At 36.4% G+C, this 24,441-nt stretch overlaps 3 protein-coding genes across 5 annotated transcripts; all 3 read left to right on the top strand.

The window, feature by feature from the left end:
* The first annotated feature begins 571 nt into the window (after window positions 1-571).
* LOC122013860 (galactose mutarotase-like) lies at window positions 572-2,082 on the top strand. The gene is made up of 5 exons (XM_042570076.1): window positions 572-743; window positions 832-881; window positions 956-1,079; window positions 1,166-1,270; window positions 1,463-2,082. The coding sequence occupies exons 1-5, from the start codon at window positions 572-574 to the stop codon at window positions 2,080-2,082; spliced, it is 1,071 nt and encodes a 356-aa protein (XP_042426010.1).
* A 711-nt stretch (window positions 2,083-2,793) lies between these two features.
* LOC122014766 (VIN3-like protein 2) lies at window positions 2,794-7,458 on the top strand. Of its 2 annotated transcripts, none has more exons than XM_042571185.1 (4): window positions 2,794-2,993; window positions 5,083-5,749; window positions 5,999-6,306; window positions 6,401-7,458. In XM_042571185.1, exons 1-4 carry the CDS (start codon window positions 2,972-2,974, stop codon window positions 7,267-7,269), a joined length of 1,866 nt encoding a protein of 621 aa, XP_042427119.1. In that variant the 5' UTR covers window positions 2,794-2,971; the 3' UTR covers window positions 7,270-7,458. The 2 variants fall into 2 exon arrangements, with proteins under 2 accessions (XP_042427119.1, XP_042427120.1); XM_042571186.1 differs by lacking the exon at window positions 2,794-2,993 and adding an exon at window positions 3,021-4,762.
* An 851-nt stretch (window positions 7,459-8,309) lies between these two features.
* On the top strand, window positions 8,310-24,293 carry LOC122015844 (protein HASTY 1-like). 2 transcript variants are annotated; one of them, XM_042572907.1, is made up of 22 exons: window positions 8,310-8,580; window positions 9,846-9,947; window positions 10,883-11,026; window positions 11,106-11,186; window positions 11,462-11,531; window positions 11,654-11,724; window positions 11,831-11,994; window positions 12,089-12,160; window positions 12,238-12,475; window positions 14,210-14,272; window positions 14,349-14,633; window positions 16,300-16,413; window positions 16,530-16,644; window positions 16,748-16,917; window positions 17,009-17,110; window positions 19,600-19,703; window positions 19,828-20,128; window positions 20,948-21,183; window positions 22,379-22,876; window positions 22,959-23,253; window positions 23,356-23,539; window positions 24,107-24,293. In XM_042572907.1, the coding sequence occupies exons 1-22, from the start codon at window positions 8,470-8,472 to the stop codon at window positions 24,184-24,186; spliced, it is 3,600 nt and encodes a 1,199-aa protein (XP_042428841.1). In that variant the 5' UTR covers window positions 8,310-8,469; the 3' UTR covers window positions 24,187-24,293. The 2 variants fall into 2 exon arrangements, with proteins under 2 accessions (XP_042428841.1, XP_042428840.1); XM_042572906.1 differs by having other exon boundaries at window positions 16,530-16,656.
* Window positions 24,294-24,441: the final 148 nt, after the last annotated feature.

Raw genomic sequence — 24,441 nt, 5'->3', positions numbered from 1 at the left:
TTTGTGAGCAAATCAAGATTATCGTTCAAGATTTAATATTTAAAATTGACATATCAAAATTAAAATAGACCAAATATTGTATTTGCAGGCAGCTGTGTAATTTTAGTGGAGTAAGACGCTTTTACTTAATAAATTCTTATGAAATTTAGGTATTTTTTTATTTACTCTTGTCAAAAAGATTATGTATATTATATTATTTTAATTTTTTAAAAAATAATTGTACTTCAAAAATATTGATCAAACATTTTAAGTACATTTTATTTTTGATTATTCCTTTAAAAATTTGGTATAGTTTTTAATTTATTGTAAATCTTAAAACTAATAAGATCCATTGAATCGATTGATCCATCACTTCAATCCATCACTTCCACTAGATAATTCGATAAGAAACCGATGAACACTTAAGGTGTCAAGTCATGGATGATTCAAATACACGTATCTCCTATTTGTTCGAACCGATAATTATCCATATTTGACCCAAAACAAGAATTATATGGCATTTTCGATACCTATATTAAGTGCCTTCATCATATATTATCTTTTTTGTGATATAGCAAAAACATAATCAGCCATGAACTACTTCCTTCTCTTCCCCCTCTTGTTTTTGGCCTTGGTAGGCAGCACCACCTCCTCGCCGGTAAAGAACAAGGTAGCGATTTACGAGCTCACGAGAGGAGAGTTCGTTGTCAAGGTCACCAATTGGGGTGCGACTATTGTCTCGGTCATTCTCCCCGACTCCAAAGGTGCTCGTCTACTATCAAAAGCTTCATTCATGAATGTATTTGAATAAGCATTAATTCAATACTAATTTGATGCATTGTGCTTCAACAGGGAAGCTAGACGATATCGTTCTCGGGTATGATGGAATCGGCCCTTACATAGTAAGAATTATACATCAATGACATACATTTCTCTCCGGTATATCACGATTAAAATACATCTTTCGTTATCGCAGAACGACACGACTTATTTCGGTGCATTGATCGGGCGAGTTGCTAATAGGATTGCAAATGCCACATTCACTTTAAATGACAAGAAGTATCATTTGTATCGTAACGATGACAATAATTCACTCCACGGTATTTAATTTTATATTTATATATTATATTTTTTTAAAAAATAAAAAATAATATATTTTTTTGTATTTCTAATAATAATAATAAAGGTGGGCATAGAGGATTTAGTCGAGTTATTTGGACCGTAAAAGAGAAAGTAGATGGGGAATTTCCGTACATCACATTTTATTATCGAAGCTTCGATGGAGAAGAAGGTAATAGCATTTTTTTAAAAATACCCCTGATATTTCTTGAATTTTTTTATTTTATTATCAAAATCGTTTCAGTGATTTAAAATAATTTAATGGGGCATTTTATTTCCGTACATCGCATTTTTTTTAATTTTATTAAAAAGTATTCATAAAATTAAATTATTTGACATTTTTATTATTTTTTTAATCGATTAGGATTTCCCGGTGACGTGGACGTTTTCGTGACGTATAAAATCGACTACGACTTCACACTCAACGTCCTCATGCGGGCCGTCCCCCGCACCAAGCCCACGCCCATCAACCTGGCTCAGCACTCGTACTGGAACCTCGCCGGCTCCGGCAACGTCCTCCGCCACCGGATCCGCCTTCTCGCAAACCACATCACCCCCGTCGACGCCGACCTCATCCCCACCGGCGTAATCGCCCCAGTCTCCGGCACCGTCTTCGACTTCCGCGACACCGCCGAGCTCGGCCCCCGCATTCGCAGACTCCCCGGTGGGTTCGACATCAACTACGTCCTCTCCGGGGAGGCGGACGGGCAGGGTGTGCGGCTGGCGGCGGCTGTGTTGGACAGCCGGTCGGGCCGGGTCCTGGAGCTGTGGACCGACCAGCCCGGCCTGCAGTTCTATACGGGCAATTTTCTGAAGGCGGAGACGGGAAAAGCAGGGCGGGTGTATGGGATCCACGCCGGTCTATGCTTGGAGTCGCAGGGATTTCCGGATGCGGTCAATCATCCAAATTTCCCCTCGCAAATTTACGAACCGGGCCAAGTTTACAAGCACTACATGCTCTTCAAGTTCTCCTTCATTAAGTAAATAGACAAAGTTTGGGGGGTTATTTTTAAAATTTTTGGTTAATAATTTGTGTTTTATTCTGATTAGGTTGAATTATGCATGGTTTCTCTAGTTAAATTTGGAATTATATTAAAAAATAATAATAAAATATGATTTGATTAGTTTAATTTATTATTATTTTTATTTTTTTCACCTGCGTTAGTTGTGTTACATTTAAGGTAAAATTTAAATTATTACGGAGTAAAAATCAAAAGCAAGTTCAACATTTAATAAATAGTTAAATGAGCGTTTCTTTTAAATAATTTAAATAGAGTGTAAATAATTTTAATATAATAATATTTATGATTTATGATTTAAAGTTTTAGAATTTATGATTTAATATTTAAGGTTCAAAATAATTTCGACTATGAAGGTAAATAATGTTGATGAAGTGATAAAGAATATTTTAATTGCATAGTATTTTATGTATAATAATATAGATTAAAATGGGAAATATTTTATTTTTATTTTTATTTTTTTTACAAATGAGATATTTGTGGGGACCTTTTTTTTATTTTTATCCATTATTAGTTATTATTTATAATCTTGTGTCTGTCACGACTGACACACATGTGACAATATTTATTAAAATAAATTTTGGAGAGGTGTTTTTGAAGATTAATAAATAGTAAGGAGCATTTTGAAAATTTGTCTTTATAATATAACCGTAATAATTAGAAGTTAACTACTGCAACTTTTTTTTATCTTCTCCTTTTGCCGTTTGGAGAAAACGCCTCGCCAAACCGGCCAAGGCTGCTGCGTCTGCGTCGAGCGAGCGTGGCTCCGTCGAAAAGGCTTCGCTTTCCTTTCCCCCTTTTCGTCTTCATCTTCCTCGTCAACTCAGCCAGCATCGGGGAATCTCCAATCGGCCATGGACGCCGCCACGTTCTCAGGTCAGTGCCTTTCCCTTCTATGCCGCAATGCCGTCCTTCTACTTCCATTTCCTTCCATTTTTAGCCGCATTTCGTTTTTCCAGACTCAGAATTCTGACCGCTTTGTCCTGCGTAAGAAAGATTCATCTTTTTTTTTTTTTGCCTTTTGAGTTTTTTTTACCCCGCTTCTCTTTCTGGTTTCCGCTGCATTGACGAAACGCCGCTGTGACGCCCCTTTTTTTAGATTTTAGATCCTGAAGGTCTCGCCTTGGCTTCGATTTTGAAGATGCTTATCGCTTTTGAGTTGATTTTATCATATATAGTTTCTTGGGAGTTCCGGGTGTTAGGTTTGAAGGGAAAGGAGGATCGACACAGTAGATGTTGATCTTAGAATTATACTCGAACAGTGAATACTCTACTGAGAAACACATGATCCAGCGCCTAGATCTTTAAGACTTTGATTGCTGGCATAAATGTCTTTTTCGTTCTAGTATATATTGGAGAAACCTCAGGGAGTATTATTTGCAGGGTGCTTTGCTTCCAAGTTGCAAATTTGGAATGGATTGTTCAAATAACGGAAAGCCTAAAATTTAAACTGTAGGAATTCTTTTCATGTTGGAATTTCACCTGCTTTTTTTGTATCTTAGATGCCACACTGGCTGTGCACTTGAAAACCTTTTAGCTCTTTTGCTCCATGGAGTTTTCAGCCATTAGGTTACGGGAAGAGTGTGGACACTTGAGATTTACTTGTAAAAGCACTGGAGTATGTAGTACTGTTGCATGAAAGTTTTCATCCAATGTTTAGGATAAAGTTCAGATCTTTCTTTCTATCAAAGATATTACATGTAGTATGCTCCTAATGCAGAAATAGACTATTCGAAAGTAAATCCGGGAGCTTCTTGAATTGTTCTTATGCAAAATCTTCATTGGTCCTTTTTAGAATTTTTGAACAGGATGCCCATGCATGCTGGTATGCGTCATCCTGCCTTCTTTCCAGGATGCTTAGTTCTATTTCCCTGATGGTTTATTGTCGTTGAATTTATAACCTTCAGAAAGTGTGCTCAGAAAGATAAATCCGATTGTTTGGCGTAATTTTGAGGGTGAAACAGTGGACAATTGAGGCTAAAATGTTTTTGACATAGAGTTACTGAGATCACCATTAAACAGTTGTTTGTGTTCTTATGCCATTGTACTACAAGATGAAGCCTCATATTACGAACAAGATTCGTTTTTCTTCTTGAATAATTTTGGTGGCAGAAGTGGTTATTAGACTGCTCAAGATAGTTCCGGAACCTGGCAAAGAGATTCTCCTGCAAAGCATTCATATATATTTGTTTTATTTATGACATTATCACTTCTCTGGAAGAATCCAATATCATGTCGTTTAAGTCATTGAAAATCTATTACGAATTTTGCTCATGTAACAGCTTTTGGCTGCTTTATCCAACTCAAAAATCAAAGGACCTAGCATGACTCTTAAAGAGGAAATAGCAAGTGGCTTTCTGGTATGAGCTGACTCGCAAGTTGAGAGTTTATGATGAGACGGTTCCTCAGATTTGACTGTGCTTTTTCTTGTTTGCTTCGCCTTGTCTTTTACCACTATGTGCTTATCCTGTCTGTTTGTCTTCTTGTCATGCAACTGACTCAGTTGTTTGCTTTAAATTGCCGGAGCATTTTCTTTTCTTCCATCTACCACCAGATGTCCTTTTGCCTCAAGTTATGATCAAAAGCAAGAGCGGAGCATAATGCAACTCAAAAAGTATCATCAATCTTCAGACCATCTGCTCTGAGTATTCTTCTACAAGCTTTGCATCACCTCCTATTTGGCTTTGTTTAGACTAATTTCATGGTAAACTTAGGTTATTATCGTATAAGACATTCACTGACAACTCTATGTTTTAATTCTTCGTTACCGGGCACGATGGCTATCAATTTGTATTTAGTCATTGTGTTTTGTTGAAATTCCTAAAATTTCATGATTACTTATTCTACATGATAAAGCTATGGAAATATAAGGTAAAACTTCCATATGTATTGCAGAATTTCACTTAAATAAATTATTCTTTGAAACTGAAACTTTTTGATAACTGACATTCCTTTTAATATCCAGGTTTTGTAATAGACCCTTCAAAATGCAGCCATCTAAATTTGGAGGAGAAGAGAGAGCTAGTTCATGAAATATCACGGTGGGCTGACAGTGCACCTGAAATTCTCCAGTCGTGGAGTCGTCGGGAGCTTCTCCAACTAATTTGTGCTGAGATGGGAAGAGAAAGGAAGTACACTGGAGTAAGCAAGCCTAAGATGATTGAACATTTGCTTAAGCTAGTTTCTCGAAATATTGGAAAAGAAGATATAGCAAGCCCTTTATCGATCATACCAAAGAGTCAAAACGGATTGAAGAAGAAAAGGAAAAAAGAAATTGCGATACAGATTGCTCCTGATATAACAACTCATGCTATGGTGAAAGTCACAGAAGAGCACAGCACCACCTTAATCTGCCAAAATCCAGCTTGTCGAGCCACATTAACTCTAGATGTTGGATACTGTAAGCGATGTTCTTGCTGCATCTGCCATCATTACGATGACAACAAGGATCCTAGTCTATGGTTATTTTGCAATTCAGATCCTCCTTATCGTGGAAAATCATGTGGTATGTCATGCCACTTGAAATGTGCCCTTAAGCATGAAAAAGCTGGCATATCAAAGACTGGGTGTTCCCCAAAATTGGATGCCAGCTTCTATTGTGTTTGCTGTGGGAAAGCAAATTGGCTGATTGGGTAATTGACATTTAGAACACAATGATTTCTAACTTATGTCATTTTAGTCGATCTTGCATGACAAATACTATTTAATAACTATAGTACTTCAATGATATTGCCATTCTACTTACCGTTTACTGCAATTCAAGCATACATTGCTGTGTTTTTCACTTTATTGCCATATCATAGAACTTATCGAATAACTCACGTTGGCAAAGATACTATTGTGCTAGTGTTTAACAGACTTTTTTTGCGTCATTTCTGCAGATGCTGGCGAAAACAGATGCTTGCTGCAAAGGAGGCTAGGCGAGTTGATGTATTATGTGAGCGCTTATTTCTGTCTCACAAAATGCTCAAAGGAACTGAATGCTACAAAGAGCCACAAAGTGTTGTCAACTTGGCTGTAAGGATACTCAAGAAAGAAGTTGGACCTCTTGCCAAGGTCTCGACGGTAATGGCACGGGGCATAGTCAACCGACTTAATTGTGGTGCAGAAGTTCAAAGGCTCTGTGCCTCTGCGCTGGAGGCCGCAGACTCCCTACTTACCACTTCTTCTGACCTACCGAATGCTCCTGGTGCGATTTTCTCTCTTCATGTTCTATTTGTGGTTACTTCAGATTCTGTCCGTTGCTTTGCTGCACTGACTGTTTCATGATTTGTTTCGATCAGTTGGTAAAGGCTTCCAAGCATTCCATATTGATTTTGAAGACATATCTCCATTCTCTGTCGTAGTGTCTCTTCAATCCCAAGATGATATGTTCGAAGAAAACATTATAGGTTGTTCGCTTTGGTATCGAAAGTACGATGAAGTAAGCTATCCAGAAGAACCCACCTGCCTTGTACTGAGGCCGGATACGAAGATTATGATATCGGGACTTAGCCCTACAACTGAATATTACTTCAGAGTTTCTCCTTTTAGTAGCATCAAGGAGCTTGGTAAGTGGGAGGCCAAATGTGTGACACAGGGCCTCATTGGCAACAGCGGCCAATGCTCAACCCGGAACTCCGGTAGTGCTTACATTGGCGAAGAATTTATTTTGTTTTCAAAGAAGGAACGGGACATGGTTGAGCTACCGATGATCATTCGATCAGATTCACAGAAAGGTTCTACAAACAACAGTGATAACAACCATGCCAATCACCACAAGGTTTTACCGTCCGAGGATGCCAGTGACAACAACGAAAGGCATTTAACACTGCCATCAAGTTTGATGCCTTGTGAGGCTAATGCCAATGACACACCGGATTCTGACAGCAAGAAGGAATCAGCAGAGAGACAGTACGAGTATTGCGTCAAGGTGATCAGATGGCTGGAATGCGAGGGGCACATGGAGAAGGAGTTCCGGGTGAAGTTCCTCACTTGGTTCAGTCTGAAAGCTACCCCTCAGGAACGAAGGGTTGTTAGCACGTTCATCGATGTTCTGATCGACGAACCTGAGAGTCTGGTGGCCCAACTGATGGATGCTTTCATGGATGGCATATGCACAGGGGAGAAACCATTGCTGCACAAAGGATTATGCACAAGGCTTTGGCACTAACCATCAGCTTGCAACTGAACTCTGTGCCAACCGATTTAACTGTCACGGAATGGAATTAGTTTCTTCTAATTCATTATGATTTTGAAGTAGATTGAAGATTGTGATTGATTAACTTTTGTTGTTTCTTTGCCATTTTGCTCCTAGTTTGTGAAATAGAAAATGTTCATATAGCAAGGTTAATATTGTTCAGTTTGTGGAGTTATTTCTAGAAACTAATCAGGATGACTTGTTTATCTCGAGTGTGATATCTCACTTACAAGTCACATCTCGTTATAGAGGTGTAGGCTTGACCTTTAAAAGGACACTCTGATGCATGAAGTTCCGGTCATGTGGAGTTTCAGAAAAAGATTTATGGTACATAGTTTTATCCTATTTTTTACAAGAGATTGTTTTCAGGATTCGAATCTATAATTTTTTGATCAAATAATTTTACTGTTGCGCCAAGTTTCCCCTTCTAGGTTTGACCTCTAAATTTTTTAATTTATTTTTAAATATAAAAACTTTTTTTTTAGTTATATTTTTTTCTTATATTTTATTTTAAAATAAGTTTGACAAATTTGGATTGATTGGGGCATGAATTTGGTCTATTTCGACACAGTTCAGATCCTCTGTCTCCAAATTTTTCTATCCCCGTGTCCCCTTCCAATCCATCATCTCAAGGCATCATGACATCTTTAAGATGTGTGTAGTATCCTCGTGATGTGCAAGACATCCTTGAGATATAATCTAATTCATCCGATCGTTAAGGGGACACGGGGACAAAGAAATCTAGGGACAGAGGATCTGAACTCATTTCGACACCTCTAGTTAGCTTGATGTTCTTGAATAAATTTGTATTAGTTTTTTTTTTTTTTTTGATAAGTTTGAAAACTAACATTTTGCTCATGAATAATTTATATTAGTTTTTTTAGAATTACATAATCATAATTTTTTTTTAAAATAAATGAAATTATTAAATAAAATTTAACACCGCCGTTAATGACAATAAATTTTTTTTGTTCATGAATATAAATATCCAAAATCACCGCCGTTAATCCCCTCTTTCCCATTCTCTCTCTCTCTCTCCTCACCGTCACTGGCGAAGGCGGTTCCTGATTCCTCCTAGCGATTCCGTTTCCCTCGAACCCTAATGCGTTCGACGCGATTGATCGCTTAGTCTACTGCTTAAAGCCCCAACTGGTCGATCGATCTGGACGCGCCATGGACGACTGCAGCAGCACGGCCGCCACCGTCGCCCAAGCCATCGCCGCCGCACTGGATTGGAACTCTCCCCCCGATTCCCGCAAGGCCGCTGTCGCCTACTTGGAATCCGTCAGCACCCGACTCTCTTGAATCGCTCGTTGCTTTAATTTGATCGGTTCCTGTTCGCACTTTGTAGATGTTCAATCGGGGTTCTTTTGCAATTCTACTATAGAAACGACTCATTTTGCCATGAAGTTTCCACTCCAGCCTTGAAAAATGGGCGTGGTCGAGTGAATCCAGGAAGCAAAATAAGATGAAAACACGAAAATTAATACATTGTTTGTGAACATTTGGAAATGCGCGTCACTGAATTTCTAGTGATTTCTATACTTGAAGACTGGTTGGATTATGTGCTGTAAGAGCTTATATTTCGGATGAGTAGGATAAGTTGAGGAAAGTAGAACCTTGGTTAATCACTCTGCTAAATACAGAAACACTACCCGTACAGTGTGTTTGATGAAAAAAAAATTATGTACAAGAATTCCAGTTCACTTTTAATGACCTGGCTTACATTATTAGATATAGTTGTCCCGGTTGAAATCTGATTTCACACTATAAAATCGATTATATTTTAGAAATCTGTAGTGAAAATGATCAATGAATAAGATGAGACCAACAAAAGAGGTTCAATTAACCGCACACATATATTTGTAGTACTGCCCTTAAATGTAGTGCTTCATGAAGAGAATGCAAAAAATTATGCCCTATATAATGCAGTTGAATCCAAGCAATAAACTATTTGCTGACTACAAGGCTAGACATATTCCTTGTCATTACAAAGCTCATTTTCTTTGTTGAAATCTGATGCATTCAAAAGATAAATAGTGAATGTGGTTGCTCAAAGATGTAAAAAAAGAAAAAGATATGCATAACTGAGATGTTCGTGATGTTTGGTTCCTTTTACATTTTTGTAATTCACATAACGCTATTTGCGTCGGGTTCATTTCTGTATTGGAGAAAATGGTCATTCAGTTTGTAGCATATGAAGAGTAGCATGTGAAATTGGGGCCAGACTCGAAGTTTGAGAATACTTATCCAGTCAAGTTCTTTCAATTATTTCTACAACTTCTTAACGCATATGGATGACTATGATTCCTAGACATTATTCCCTGTTTAATTGTCTGTTTCTGTTTCATTACTAGAGAGAAATCTAGTGTATCTTTGACTATTGTTTCATAGCCATACTTAGGGAAATCTAGTGTATCTTTGATTATTGCTGCATAGCCATCTTTAACTTTTAGGTGCTTTGTTAAAATGACTTAATCAATGCCTAGGTTACTCTATCTGAATTTTTTATGTGTGACATTGGTCTTTGTTCTCACTATGCTATGTAGGTCAAGAGTGGGAATGTTCGAACTTTGGCTAGCACATCTCTTCTCCTAGTTCGAAGTGATTGGACCTCTGAGATTCGACTACATGGGTTTAAGATGTTGCAGGTCTGTGCTTATTGATCCTTATCTTACATTGAACATAAAAGGGAAATGCTTGATTTTTAACGGTCACATCCTTTTAAAAGGGAATACATATAATCAAATTCACTAAATCCATTTGTTGCAGATTATAGCATAATTTTTTTTTAGTATAATATGATTCACAGTTTGTACTTTACATAATATAATGCCATTCATATAAAATAATATGTATCATATATTTGAATTGATTATAAAAGAAACATGGTATTCATTTAGTCCTTTGTGGTTTAGGACGATTCATATTTTATACAATTAAGAAATAAATTCTATCAAAAAAATTCGGTTCTGCTTGTTAGAATGAACATTACCCATCAAAAAATGACCTAGTTCATTGTAATGAAAAAGAAAGAAAAAAAAAATCTTCGATTATATTAAATAGAGAAGAAGGGGCGGAGTCTCAAAATTGACAATGATGTGCATGCAAAAAATTTTCCCTGCGCAAATATAGAGTTATATCAGTTGAAATAAGCTTAAGTTATTTGAAATACTTTTTAAAATTTAAAAGTTAGATGCTAATTTTAGTCATCTATATCTAATTGGTTATTCTTTGACTTGAGCTTATGTTTATGGCTTTTTTCAACATAGTTAGGTATAGATAATTCATACTTCATTTTGTTTGCTTGTAAATGAATGACTTTGATATGTTGCTAGTTCTTGCTAACAATATAAATATATAAATTGGTACCTTTTTCTTAACTGCTGCACCTTTTTAGGTCTGATTAATTCCATCTCTGCTAACTAATTTTTGTATTATGGAGAAAGATTTCATCTGTTATATCTCCGTAGTCCTGGGATAACTCTTTTTCCTCATATACCATTCAATAGCTACTTAAGAATTATAATTATATTGCATGTATAACAAGATGTCAGTATGGTGATTTTACTTGTATTTTCTGTAGCATTTGGTTCGATATAGATGGGATGAGTTCAACATTACAGAAAGGAGAGAGTTTGCAAACCTTACAATTAGTATAATCTCAGAGGTGGTGAACCATCAGGAGGAATGGGCATTGAAGAGTCAAACAGCTGCTTTAGTTGCTGAGGTGCTTTTATTTCCTGATCTTTACAATGATATTTCTACATTATGCATAGAGTTATATCATTGGCCTTTGCTGGCATAAGGTTGTGCGACGAGAAGGAGTAGCACTTTGGCATGAACTTCTACCAACTCTGGTTTCTCTATCAGCCAAAGGTCCCATTGAGGTACTAATCACTTCAATGTCTTTTCTTTTCTAGTCTCTTTTTTATTTTAGCTCTGCTCTTGATGATTGGTATATTGAAGGGGAGCCTTGGCGCAACGGTAAAGTTGTTGCCATGTGACCAAAAGGTCACGGGTTCGAATCCTGGAAACAGTCTCTTGCAAAAAGCAGGGTAAGGCTGCGTACAATGGATCCTTCCCCGGGACCCCGCATGGTGGGAGTTTCGTGCACCGGGCTGCCCTTTTCTTGATGATTGGTATATTGTTTGTTTTGAATCAGGCTGAGTTAGTTGCCATGGTGCTGAGGTGGCTTCCTGAAGACATCACAGTTCATAATGAAGACCTAGAAGGTTCTATAAGATTTTCTTAGGGAACAATTTTTAATTTCCACAATTGAGTTGTTAGTGGATATAGATTAATGGGAAGAAAAATAGTACCTTCATGACATCATATGTTTCTGGGAGTGTAACAGGTGACAGGAGAAGAGTATTGTTGCGTGGGCTTACTGAATCATTGGCTGAAATTTTACCACTATTATACACTGTAAGTTTGGTGAACCTCAGTAAAAAAGAGGTTATTTTGTTTAGTTAGGCAAAGTGTTAAGACGAAGGATATTGTTAATCAAGTAAAAGAGAAACTTTTGTTTTAGTTGCTTGAGAAACATTTTGGAGCTGCTTTGAGAGAGTTCATGGCACAACAATTAGATGCTGCAAAACAACACACAACTGCAGTAATAGCTTCTCTGAATGCTGTAAATGCGTATACTGAATGGGCTCCTGTGCCTGATCTTGCAAAATATGGTTTGATCCATGGGTATGCATATATTATTATCTGAACATCTATTATTTAGAAAAAATAGATAACTTGAAGATTGCCCCTGATAGGGATAATCATTTCTTCCTGACAGGTGTGGATGCATATTGCCTTATAATGAATTTCGCCTCCATGCTTGTGAGTTTTTTAAATTCCTTTCTCAAAGGTATGATGTATGCATCAGAATAAATCTGTGTCAGTGCTATGGTTGATCAATGTTTAATCTTTGTCTTGTACATACAGGAAAAGGCCCACTGATAATACAGCTGTGGAGTTTGATTCTGCAATGATGTCTGTCTTCCAAATTTTAATGAACATTTCAAGAGATTTTTTCAATAAATCTAAGTCAAACTTTAGTGCAATTGATGAAACTGAGATTGAGTTTATGGAATCTATATGTGAGTGTATGGTAACTTTAGCTTCTTCCAATGTGCAATGTATTACTGGTGATGGAGCAATGACTTCTCAATTTCTTCAACAGGTGAGACCTAGTGCCTTCTTATATTATGCAGATGATGCTCAAATAGTTCCCTTCAACATATTTGTTGAAATGAGTAGCATTTTCGCTCAATGTTTGATAGATCAGATTCCAGAAGTATCAGGTGTGGGTAATGTTAAAGTTGGGTTCCTTAAGTACAAAATTCTTTACATCGGGTCTCCGTAGGTTTTATGAAGTGATAGGGCACAGCTTTTTGATATACTTGTTTAGAAAACAATAATTCTCTTTTTAAGGGCCCAGCAGGGCTCACTAGGTGTTCTAACTAATTAAAAAAACAATCCTTGTCTTCCTTCTCATCAATGGCCTATGGCAGAACATGTCTCCCTCTGCATGATTCTTGTTGTGCGATCTAAAGATCTTGCTAGTTGTTACTACAACAAACACGAGGTGGTGATTGGAAAGAAGTGATCAATTTGATGGCGATATAGTGATGCTAGAAACAGTTCTTGCTAGTAAAGGGTGATTTTACTTGTGAGTCGATGAAGAGATTAGGGTTGAAGGTGCCAACGTTTTTTGGGTGGGTGATTCAGCTTGGTATCCTTTGATGCCAAGATTGATTGAGAGGAAGGACTGCTATTGTTGTAGGTGGTTGTGGACATGGACAATAGCAGCTGTGTTGGTCAAAGAGAAACGACGGGGGCAATTATGTTTACAACATGAGCTTGGTATTGATGTTGTTGTACCCATGTCACCAAATCCTAATGGGTTATATGTTTATCATAGCAACAGGGGTTGTCAATGCTTGTTTCTTGATTTGCGGCATCAGGAGAGGTTTGGGGGTTGATGCTTTTGGTGCCCGCTGATCATGGGAGATTGGAGGGTTCATGTTGAATGATCCAGCGAGATGGATAGCCAATGGGCAACAAAGATAGCAAGTTGAAGCACTGCCTCTGATGATGTTGGTGGTTTGTAAAGACCCTTGGGGATCTTCTTTAACAAATTGTACGATGGGGCTTTGCTAATTTATGGTATGGTGTCATTGAATGGGGATGATAAAATGAGATTAGGCTTATGTCATTTGACACAATACAAGGTAGATCTGTGTCTCAGTTTGGAATCTGGAGGGATTTTATATTTTGGTGGATGATCTCATGAGAGAGAAGCCCAAATAAGAAAGGAGAAAAGCAGTATTATTGTTGATGGCCAGAATGATGGGACGGTGGTACCTTTTTGTGGTTTTTAATAACCTGGTTTCATTAAGATTACTAGGTATATTGGAAATGAGAAAATGATAAATAACATTTATAGTTTAGATCTAGACCCTGAAAATTTCAAAGTGATCTTTAATATTTGCAAAAACATGGGTGGATCCTTTTTATGCAATTTGACAGGGAATTTGGTTCTTGGTGTTATTAGTTGAATCGGCTGTTGCTGTCCAGCTGTTCTAACTGAGAAGAATTGTCCGTTTGCTTAGTTGGATGTAACCTCTTTCTAGGATTTTTGATACTTTCTCTCATCCAAATGAACAACTTCTAGTTCTCACGTCTCTTTCAGCATACTGATTTCCCTCTTTGATGAACCCAACAATGCAGATAATTTAATTATTATTATATTATTTATTTATTATCTGCAAATATATCCACACTTCTCAATACCCAATCTACTAATTGGTTGAACTTGACAATGTATTCATAGGATCTATAATCTCTTTGTTTATATTTTATTTGCATTATGTTGGTTATATCTAGGTTTTAATTGCATACCTTCTCTTTTCAGATGCTGGAGTATTACCAACATGTAAAGTTTGCCCTCCATTATCAATCCTTGCTCTTTTGGCTCGTAAGTATAACTTCTTGCTCTGGATTTCTTAAACACACAGCTAGCGTCATTTATTATCTATACCTGCGATGCACAGGTAATAATGAGAGAACCTGTTTCAAAGGGGAAAAGTTCTGGACATAGTTTGGGTGAAAATTTTGTTGGCAATTTGGGAATTGCCTCCAAACCCTCCGATAAAGAGAAGATTATCATGTCAGTCCTTGTCAATGATGACATTTGTGCAGCTATCTTGGATATTTCTTTCCTGAGAATGTTGAAGAAAAATCCATCTGCAGGCAATCTATCTACTCAGAATGACTTTGAACTATGGGATGATGAGTTTGATTCAAAAACTGACTTCAGTCAGTATCGCTCTAGGCTGGTATGACTTCTATGCATTACAATTTATAAGATGCATCATCAAACACATAGAAGAATCACTTGAACGGATGATGACTTCTATTGCATTACAATTTATAAGATGTATCATCAAACACATGGAAGAATCACGTGAGCCTGTAACTTTCTCATTTTACATTAGTAATTAGTGACTAACTTCTCCTTAACTTTAATGTCGTGTTTTTGGTGAACAACGTCATGCTCATTGTGGATAAGATTTGATATGAAATCTTCCTTTTCCCCTGACATTTCGTCTTCCTCTTTCCCAGACATTTTTTAGTTCTTACTTTTCATTAGAAAAAGTAACAAAAATTCTAGTTTGTTTGTGCATTAAATCTGTTTAGTTGTTTAGTGCTTTTGGTTACCACAATTTTCTTATACCAGCAGTAATTTAGTCATCAACATTGTCTTAGAAAGCGGTCTATGCAGCCATATGCGCATATATGAATAGAGTTTGTGTATTTAATTATCTAGTTCATATTTAATCTGATTACATCAGAAGGGACTAAATCTTTTTTAATTCAAAAGGTAGATGTGTAAAGGAATCATTAAAATCTTGATTTAGAAAAAAAGGGTCATTAGCTAAGGATTTATATGGGATTTACTATAAGCCTAAGGCAAATTTGTGCACTTGACCAAGAGAGCTCTAATTTTTTTTGTATATCAAGAAGAAAACTGAGGATCTTAGAACCACTGAACCACCACTAAATTTGGAGTAAGTGTAAGGATTGACAAATTAAATTATGTTTTATGATTATGAAGTTTTTTAGGGTGTGCTTTTCTAATGACTAATAATTTTGCACATTTGTTTTTGATGCTTGTTAAACTGTGGCAATATGTTCTGCTTAGTGTTTATTTGTATGTGTCTGAAACTTGATTAGATGGTATTTCATTACAAATCACATATGCATCCACATAGTTGCCATATTGTATGTGAGCTGCGTGGTAACCTAATTGCTTTCTGCATAAACTTCTCAAACCTTGGTGATAAAAAAGCCTTAATTTTGGTCGACTCTTTATCCTTCTCTATGGGAAAATTTCATTTTTATGTTACATATTATTGCACATCACATATGGTACTTCAGGTGCTGTGTCTTCTCATGCCTTCTTTGGATAAATTTTTTTTACAACCATTAACTTATTGAACTGTTCAATAGGTGAAACTACACTCCCAAAGAAAAGATTATCAGTAATGTGGGCTATATATCAGATTTAAGTTTTAAATATAGTTTTCCTCTAGGAAGTTTTAAAAAATTAATTGCAGAAGTTATTGCAAGTTCTCTGGTTGTCCTATGGGTGACTGTTTTTTTTTTTTTTTTGCCCGTTTCATATTTGTTGCTGGGATATTGTCTCCAGCAACATGTTTTGACTTATAGTCGGTTATGATATAATGTTTGATTGATCATCATAAAAATTTATTGAGTGTACAAGTGTATTAGCTAGTAGGCACTAGTCAGTTTTGAACCCTTGATTAATGTGTGAATTTACAACTTGTAATGTTTTATACCCAAATCTAGTTGATTTCACGGGTTCCATAACTGAATAACTGAGGAAGGCATTATCTGCTGATAATAATTTGGAGATCTCATACTTTGTTAGATTACTATTGGATGTAGTTTCACAATCTTGTACTGTATTATTTGATACAGCTGGAGCTTATTAAACTTATTGCTGTTCAAAAGCCATTGCTTGCTGCAACAAGAGTTTCAGAGAGAATTACTATGATTTTTAAAAATTGTGCTCATGCTTCTGTGTCAGCTCAGGTTTGACACTTGAATTAGTAGAAGCCTAGGTCATTTACTGGAAACAAAATTTATTCCTGATCTAATTTAAGCAGAGTTTTGTTGTTGTTGTTGTTGTGTGTGTGTTTGAACCTTAGGAATTAGCAATGCTAGAGAGTGCTCAAATGGGACTTGAAACAGTTGCCAGTGCGATATTTGATGGCTCAGTTGAATTTGTGAATATTGTTGCTGAGTCCAAGTTGCAATTACACAGTACGTTTGAAGGTTGGCCTTTGTGCTCCATGTCATTGATGAAGGCTTGTATGTTTCAGTTACTTTATTGCATAATTAAATTCCCTGCTGCCGCCATACTCAGGTCTTCTTCAACATTTCCTTTCCTTAAGATGGACTGAACCAGCACTTGCAGTAATTCTCTGTAGATACTTGGATTCGTTGGGACCTTATTTCAAATATTATTCCGACACAATTGCTAGTGTTGTTAATAGGCTTTTTGAGCTGCTAACATCACTTCCTATTGCAATCAAGGTTTGTCAAAAGGCCTATTTCCGGAATGAAACATCTTAACTTCAGTTATATTATCTTCTCTGAGTTATGGATACTTTACACTATTGTGCAGGATCCTTCTTTGAATAATACTCGACATGCTAGACTGCAAATTTGTACATCATTTATCCGCATCGCCAAAGCTGCTGGGAGAAGTCTTCTTCCTCATATGAAGGTAATTTCAACTTGCTCATGAATTCAAAGGCACAAACCTTTGTGAATTTGCACAATCTTGATTTTAGTTATTAAATTATTCACAATTGTATCTTGTATGGGTTGTGATGTTAACGACTAAAATACAATGCTGGAAACTGGTTAGAATAGTGCGTGTAACCTTACTGGCCAACAAATGCAACCTGTTAAAGATATTAGTTAATCAATTAATTTCTTAATTCCTTCTGGTAATCCTTAACTTTTGGTACCATTTAACAGTTCTATGCATACCAATGGAAGCCTAGAAGTGGGGCTATAAAAGTTGGATCCATCTGTATTTGATGGACTGATTGATGGGTAAATCATAGTATTCACCATGCCTACAAGTATTGCACCAATGCTTATTCTTTAAGGGGACCCTAGTACCTAATGTAGCCTTTTTTATAACGTTTTCCCTGTAATTCTTTTAATTAACCACTGCTCCATGGCAAAGCCCTCTAGCAATGGAGCCTCAATTCTGAATCCCAATGATTGACTCTTAAACTCTCATTGTATGAGTCAATTCTCCCCATCAATCTTAGTTCTTTCAGATTTGAGCTTGTTTGGATCCTCCTAATTTTCAAATGTTTAGTATTAATTTCTAGATAATGTTGATTATACTAAAAGGTGAACAAGTTAATAAACAATTGAGAAACTTAAACTAATAATGAACATTTCAAGGTCTAATCAGATTCACACATAGCCAACAGAATATTGGATACAAGCAAAAAAGAATGAATATTTCTGTCATGAGATTGTTCATGTCCTATGGGATTTGACTAGATGGTCTGTAGCACCAAGAACCAATTTGAATTCGGAAGGAATTGTGACAACTTAGGTATTGATGAAAGTTATACTACCTATGGTGTGTTTGAATAGCTACTAATGTCATGCTATTTCTGTTCATCCCAGCCATGACAATGTCAATCTTAAATCCCTACTTGTATCGGCCATACATGCCTTTAGTTCAACGGTTTCTACTCTATGTAATAAACCATTTTAGACTATTGAGTCAATGATATTAATGAAATTTGCAATATTTTCTTTGCATAGTTGATAGTTGATACATCCTTACTTTGCAGCATCAATGGTGTTCACTTTAACCCATAGCTCATACAACCAGTCTGGTAGTTATGTCGCGTGGTAGAAAATTTGCAACTATGACAACCTATAAAAATTTACAAATAAACTTGTAAAGCAAATATGCTAAGTTTGCTTAGAATATTTTTGTAAGACATTCCAACACAAGTCTCGAGGAAATATTCTAGTTGGCTTCACAAAACAGATATTGGGGGACTTTATGCTAGATTTATAGATTGGCATATGTAAAGGGGTTTGCCTCTTTTGTAATTGCTCACTTTTTTTTTGTAAAAAAAAATCTTATTCTCTTATTTGTATTGTTGATTTTGACTGCAGTCCTTTCCTTTGCGAAAGTTACATAAATAGGGAACATAGCAAATGCATATGGCAATGAAGAAATAGGAGATAGACCATTGCATAAACTGATTAGAGCTCATTATCAATCCAGATGTTTCACAGATTCACTTTGCAATATGGCATGAAATTCTCCATCACAGTGTGTTGGCTACATAGAGTCAACTGTTTATGGCTGTGATATAAGATTGCACATCATTCATAAGGCATTTGAGGAGTTTTGTTGTCAAATAGAAGACTTCTAACCAAATATGTGCATCATACGTATATACTCAAGCAATCATCACTGATCAGGACAACATCTTAAAAATTGTGAATGATTCAAAAAGGTTGCTATTGTTTGGCTAGATTCATAAGTAGATAATTTTATACGAACTTTGGTCCAATTTGCCTAAAGATATTTTTTTTATCAACATAAAACATGTATTTTTGCACCAACAAGGTATTTCTTTACACATCTGGTCAATTATCTTTTCTTCTGTTATCTGAGAATCATCTGGCCTCATTCAAAAGGGAGAGCAGCGGTATGGAAGTTGTCAGATTCTCGCAAATGCTCCCAATAATATATTAGTCATGAGAGAGAAACAGCAAGTGTTTTGTTCCAATACCTGCTATCTGTTAGTGCTGTGGAATACTTGTGAGTGTAAATTTGGGTTTTGCCATGTGTTTTTGGATCCTAGGATCTTCATAATGCATAATTTGTTTTCAGAAGGGCATCCTGGTAGTAGGCTTTTCATCCATAGAATGATTTGTAAAGGGTCAAGCTATGCAGATGTAGCAGAACTGCAGAAGGGCTTTTTCTTTGATCTAAGCATTAACCATAATATTATTTCTAGTGGTATTTATAATTTTTTGCTTATTAGTTACCATTTTTGGAAATCTCAACTTGTAAAAATGTTCACTTGAATATTTTTATGTAGGTGTTACTTGTGTGATTGTTGTGAATTACTTGTGCAAATGTTGGAAAAAAGTTGTAGTGGATCTGGTTAGCAGCCAACTAATTGGATTTTTAGCCAAACTATACTTCTAATGTTGTAGGGCATTGCTGACACCATGGCCTATCTTCAAGGAGAAGGTCGGTTGCTGCGGGGTGAGCATAATATTTTAGGCGAAGCATTTCTTGTTATGGCAGCTTCTTCTGGGTAAGTTTCTCCTCTGATGGTCATTGCTTCATCATCCACCTTGGCAATCCATAGTCATTCTGTTTCTTACCTCTTTCTTTATGGAGAGGAATAATGAATATTATATATGTTATCTTGCTTTCAGGATTCAACAACATCAGGAAGTATTAGCCTGGTTGCTTGAACCTTTGAGCAAGCAATGGACCCAGTCAGAGTGGCAAAATGCATTTTTATCTGATCCAGCTGGTCTAACCCGATTGTTCTCTGATCCTCAATTTATGTGGTCAATTTACCATAACGTGACCTTTTTTGAGAAGGCACTCAAAAGAAGTGGAGTTAAGAAGCCTGCCATGAATCTACAGGGAAGTTCAGAAGCCACTGATGCATCTACTCATCCATATGCTATGTCTTCTCATTTGTCATGGATGCTGCCTCCTCTCTTGAGGGTGAGTAAAGTTGTCAAAGCTTCTTTGTCGACTTTAATGATTGGTCATACTGCAATCTTATAGAAATTTTCTTTTAGCCTATGGTAGCACACACTTTAAAGCTCCTCTCTATTTTGTCCCTTCAGTTTTAATTTTCTTTATTGTAGCTCCATCAATTTCTTTTTCTTGTTGACTAATCCAAAATATCAAAAATATGATACTTGTACTGGTTCATCTAACTTAACGATTCTTTCACTTTTTTTTTTATATTGTTGAAACCAAATTTATCTATGTTTAATTCTGTTTAGGTCAAAACCTTTTTTCTGTTTCCTTCAAGGGAAAGAAAGGAGAGGAAGAAAAAAAAGAAGAGAGACAAAATTGAGCATTTGGGAAAGAGATCAGTGTACTAGGGAAAGAGAGCAATAAAGAAATTTCTAACAAATAAACAGAGCTTAAAAGTACTTTTTTTTTTCTCTGTTTCACTTTCATTCTCGCGTTCTTTCTCTTATATTTCTCTCTTGAAACATTACCATAATTTATATTGTTTCTCTTGACAAAGCTTCGTTTATACTTGTCTAGGCTTTCATCAATTAGCATACTTTCTATGCAAGTAATGTACACCACGTATATGTTATGTTGAATATGATTGGTAGCTAGTGTTGAAATAACTGACAGCTTAATGCATGTGAACCTAGAGTCATAGAGGAAAACAAAATCTTTTACACTGTTATCACATTGTCAAAGACTAGCATTTGTAACGGCATTAGATAGATGCCTTACATGTACTTTATGAAGTTCTTATAAAATCACTTAGAGTTCTTGTTTTTTGTCCTTCCACAGTTGTTACGATGCATACATTCTCTATGGTCTCCACCAATAAGTGAAGCTTTGCCAGCAGAAATTAGAGCAGCAAAGGCTATGAGTCATGCTGAGAAGGCTAGCCTTCTTGGCGAAAGCACTAAATTGCTAAAAGATCTGTCTACTTCAGGAGATGGACGCCAGGCTGACACAATAAGAGAAGAAGAGTTAAGTGAAAATGACTTGAGAAATTGGCTAAAGGGAATCAGGGACAGTGGGTAAGGATGATAATGCTGTGCTTGTCTTTACTTCTTTGAAGCATGAAAGATTTTTGTGTCCTTATCCTTATTGTTTGGTTGAGCTAGCAACAATAATTATGTCTTATTAAATGAAAAGAAGCAGCTTGGATGGCCAAAGCGATTTGCACTATTTATGTGTTAAGGATGCGAAGCCAAACCATAAGCTGCATTGGTAAACAAATGTTCCTTGTTGGAATCTTATTAACAACTTAGAAAGAGACCAAGGTGATCAACCTACTTACAAGTCACAGCAACATCATGCACTGATACCAAAAGCTACACATGGAAATATATTTCCTTGACTAACTAAAATTTCATTTCTCAACAAACTTAATGCCTGTTTCTAATAGAGTAGGAAATAGTCAGAATTGCGGAGTATATTATGTTGAGCATAACTTGTGAATTATTATAGGCACTTGCCATATAAGTTACAATTACTTCTGATACTTGAGGACTTTAACAAGCTGAAGTTAATTGGTACATAAATACCATTACAAATTTCCTTAAATTTAAATTATCATTCTTATTCAATGTATTCTGAATCATCAATCTTGGAAATGCCAATTCCTGAAGTGGGGAATCAACAAGAAACTAGCTTTAAGCTATTGGAATAATAACTTGGCTCGAAGTGTATCTTAGTGCAGTTATTGGAAACCCCTATTGTCATTCTAGTCATTTTGTTCAATATTCCCTTATTCAGCAATATTGTTGGTGGATTCTGTTAGGACCAAAAGAATTAAGATATCTCCACAATGGTATGATATTACCCATTTTGGGTCTAAGCTTTCATGATTTTGTTTTTGGGCTCTACCTAAAATGCCTCATACCAATGGAGATATCTTTCTATGATAAACTCATGACCTTTCCCATATGTTTTCAATGTGAGACTATGTTTGCAACCTTGCAATCCTAATAGATTTTGCATGCAAGATATAGGAGTCTGGCATAATTGTGGGTCCACAATCCTTTCTTTTTGTTTTCGGTTACATTTTCTTTAATCTTTTATGCCATATGATATATGAAAGAGTTTGTTAACCAAGAAATGATTTTCATGAGATATTATACCATGCATTATTTCCATCTTTGCCTCTCTATGGTTGTTTCATTGTCTTGCAGCCCTTGTATATTTTATTTGTCACACCTAAAAAATAACAATTTGTTTGATTCATTGTAGCTACAATGTAGTAGGACTTTCGACAACCGTTGGCGACACATTCTTTAAATGCTTGGAGAGTCATTCTGTTGCATTAGCTCTAACAGATAATGTACAATCAATGGAGTTTAGACATCTACGACTACTTATCCACTCAGTCATCATTCCTTTGGTGAAATTCTGTCCTCCAAACTTATGGGAGCTTTGGCTAGAAAATATCTTACACCCTTTACTGATCCACTGCCAGCAAACCCTTGCTTGTTCATGGTCCAGTCTTTTATGCGAAGGTAGGGTAAAGGTTCCTGATTGCTTTGGCAATCTTTCTGGTCTGGAGCTGAAGGTGGAAGTGATGGAGGAAAAGTTGCTCCGTGACTTGACTCGAGAAGTGTGTTCACTTCTCTCGACTTTGGCTTCACCACCTCTGAACACTGGGCTTCCTTCTTTAGAGCAGCTTGGACCTGGTAATCGTGTTGATTCACTTAAAGATTTGAATGCCTTTGCCTCAAATTCTTTGGTCGCGTAAGATCCCTGGCGCACATAAAATTCCAAATTCCATTACAGTGCCCTGTATATTTACTTTGCTCCAACTTATGCTCTGCAGCTTCCTCATGACTCGCCAAGGTCTCGCTCTGCACTCATTGAGAATAGGCATAAACGCATTGGCATGGACCGATGGCGATTCTGTGAATAAAGTTATCCCTTTCTGTGGGTTGATTATTGTTCTTGCTATTATAACAAGCAGTGTGGAACTTAGAGAGATTGTCTCCAAGGATTTGTTCCTTGCTTTAATTCAAGCTTTATCACTTGAGTCCAATGCCATGATTAGCTCGGACCTCCTTGGATTGTGTCGTGAAATATATGTATATCTGGCAGATAGAGATCCTGCACCACGCCAGGTATCTTATTACTAAGATTTGTGCTAAGTCAAACTTTAGATTCAATTTTTTTCTTCCCATAATTAGGACTAATGTGATGAGGTGTAATTGCTTTATACATAGGTTATGTTGAGCCTCCCTTCTATCACAAGCAATGATTTGCTTGCTTTTGATGATGCTCTGATCAAAACTAGTAGCCCTAAAGAACAAAAGCAACTCCTTAAGGGCTTGCTTCTATCAGCTACTGGAAATAAATTGAGAGCTCTTGCTGCCCTAAGGACCACAAACATCATAACAAACGTTACAGGTGAACTTTTTTTCTTCTTTTCCAAATCTCTTTCTATGCTGTTTTTTTTGTCGTCGATGGGACAATTTTCAATTGTATTTCTTTTGTGATTTCTTATTATTAAAAGAATACCATTGTTGCAAAAGATACAACCATAATCCAATGACTGCCTTTCAGAAGTCAAAAGTAGTGAAGATTTCTCTACATGTTCTTCCCTATTATTTTCTTCCATATTTTCATGTCTGTCTACGTTAGGAAGTTCAACATTGAAAGGGTCAGTGGTAAAGGTAACATCAATTCTATCCTTGGGTAAAAGATCAGAATCATCTGACACCAAAGGGTCGAATCCTTGCTTTAGGACAGCGAGCTTTGGTTTCCATTTTTCTTAACTCTCTACTACTGTGTTCATATTAGAATTTGTTGTTTGACTCATCATTTGATATCTCTTGCACGAGAGAGTCCAAGTACAAAATAATCTTCAATTGCTCAATTGAATAGATATTATTTCTAATATTGTGGTTCTTACATTTCCTTGTAGACGAGTGACTTAATTCTTTCGGTGCCTTTTTCTTTATTCACATTTTTCAGCTAGAGCAAGGAGTTCAGCTTCAAACTCTGGACACAACACTGAGGAAGATGGCACCATTGGCTTGGCAGCAATAACTTGAAATACTTTGGTCTCTATATTGTTCCTCACATATCACATTATTGACAATGGCACAAGAAGTTCCAAAGTGAGCTGAGAGAGATCAACCAAGATATCCAGATTCAAATCCTATAGAGAGACTTAAACAACTATTCGGGGAGTAAGTGAAGATCGTTTTGTCGATTAGGGCTACCCTAACTAGTTTAGGAAAAATTGTTTTAGCTATTTAATTCGTATAATGATAGCTAAATTGCATATGCTGATGTATTTCTTTCCT

The sequence above is a fragment of the Zingiber officinale genome, chromosome 8B (assembly GCF_018446385.1).
Source record: "Zingiber officinale cultivar Zhangliang chromosome 8B, Zo_v1.1, whole genome shotgun sequence".
Classification (NCBI taxonomy): domain Eukaryota; kingdom Viridiplantae; phylum Streptophyta; class Magnoliopsida; order Zingiberales; family Zingiberaceae; genus Zingiber; species Zingiber officinale.
The sequence above is the reverse complement of the archived record's forward strand: the minus strand, read 5'-3'. Positions and strand labels throughout refer to the sequence as shown.

Coding starts and splice junctions, on each gene's coding strand:
- LOC122013860 (XM_042570076.1), top strand. CDS start 572: ATGAACTACTTCCTTCTCTTCCCCCTCTTGTTTTTGGCCTTGGTAGGC. Junction 744..831: donor CATTCTCCCCGACTCCAAAG/GTGCTCGTCTAC, acceptor GTGCTTCAACAG/GGAAGCTAGACGATATCGTT. Junction 882..955: donor ATGGAATCGGCCCTTACATA/GTAAGAATTATA, acceptor TCGTTATCGCAG/AACGACACGACTTATTTCGG.
- LOC122014766 (XM_042571185.1), top strand. CDS start 2,972: ATGGACGCCGCCACGTTCTCAG. Junction 5,750..5,998: donor AAAGCAAATTGGCTGATTGG/GTAATTGACATT, acceptor TCATTTCTGCAG/ATGCTGGCGAAAACAGATGC. Junction 6,307..6,400: donor TGACCTACCGAATGCTCCTG/GTGCGATTTTCT, acceptor TGTTTCGATCAG/TTGGTAAAGGCTTCCAAGCA.
- LOC122015844 (XM_042572906.1), top strand. CDS start 8,470: ATGGACGACTGCAGCAGCACGGCCGCCACCGTCGCCCAAGCCATCGCC. Junction 12,476..14,209: donor CTTCTCAATTTCTTCAACAG/GTGAGACCTAGT, acceptor TTCTCTTTTCAG/ATGCTGGAGTATTACCAACA. Junction 22,877..22,958: donor GCCTCAAATTCTTTGGTCGC/GTAAGATCCCTG, acceptor TATGCTCTGCAG/CTTCCTCATGACTCGCCAAG.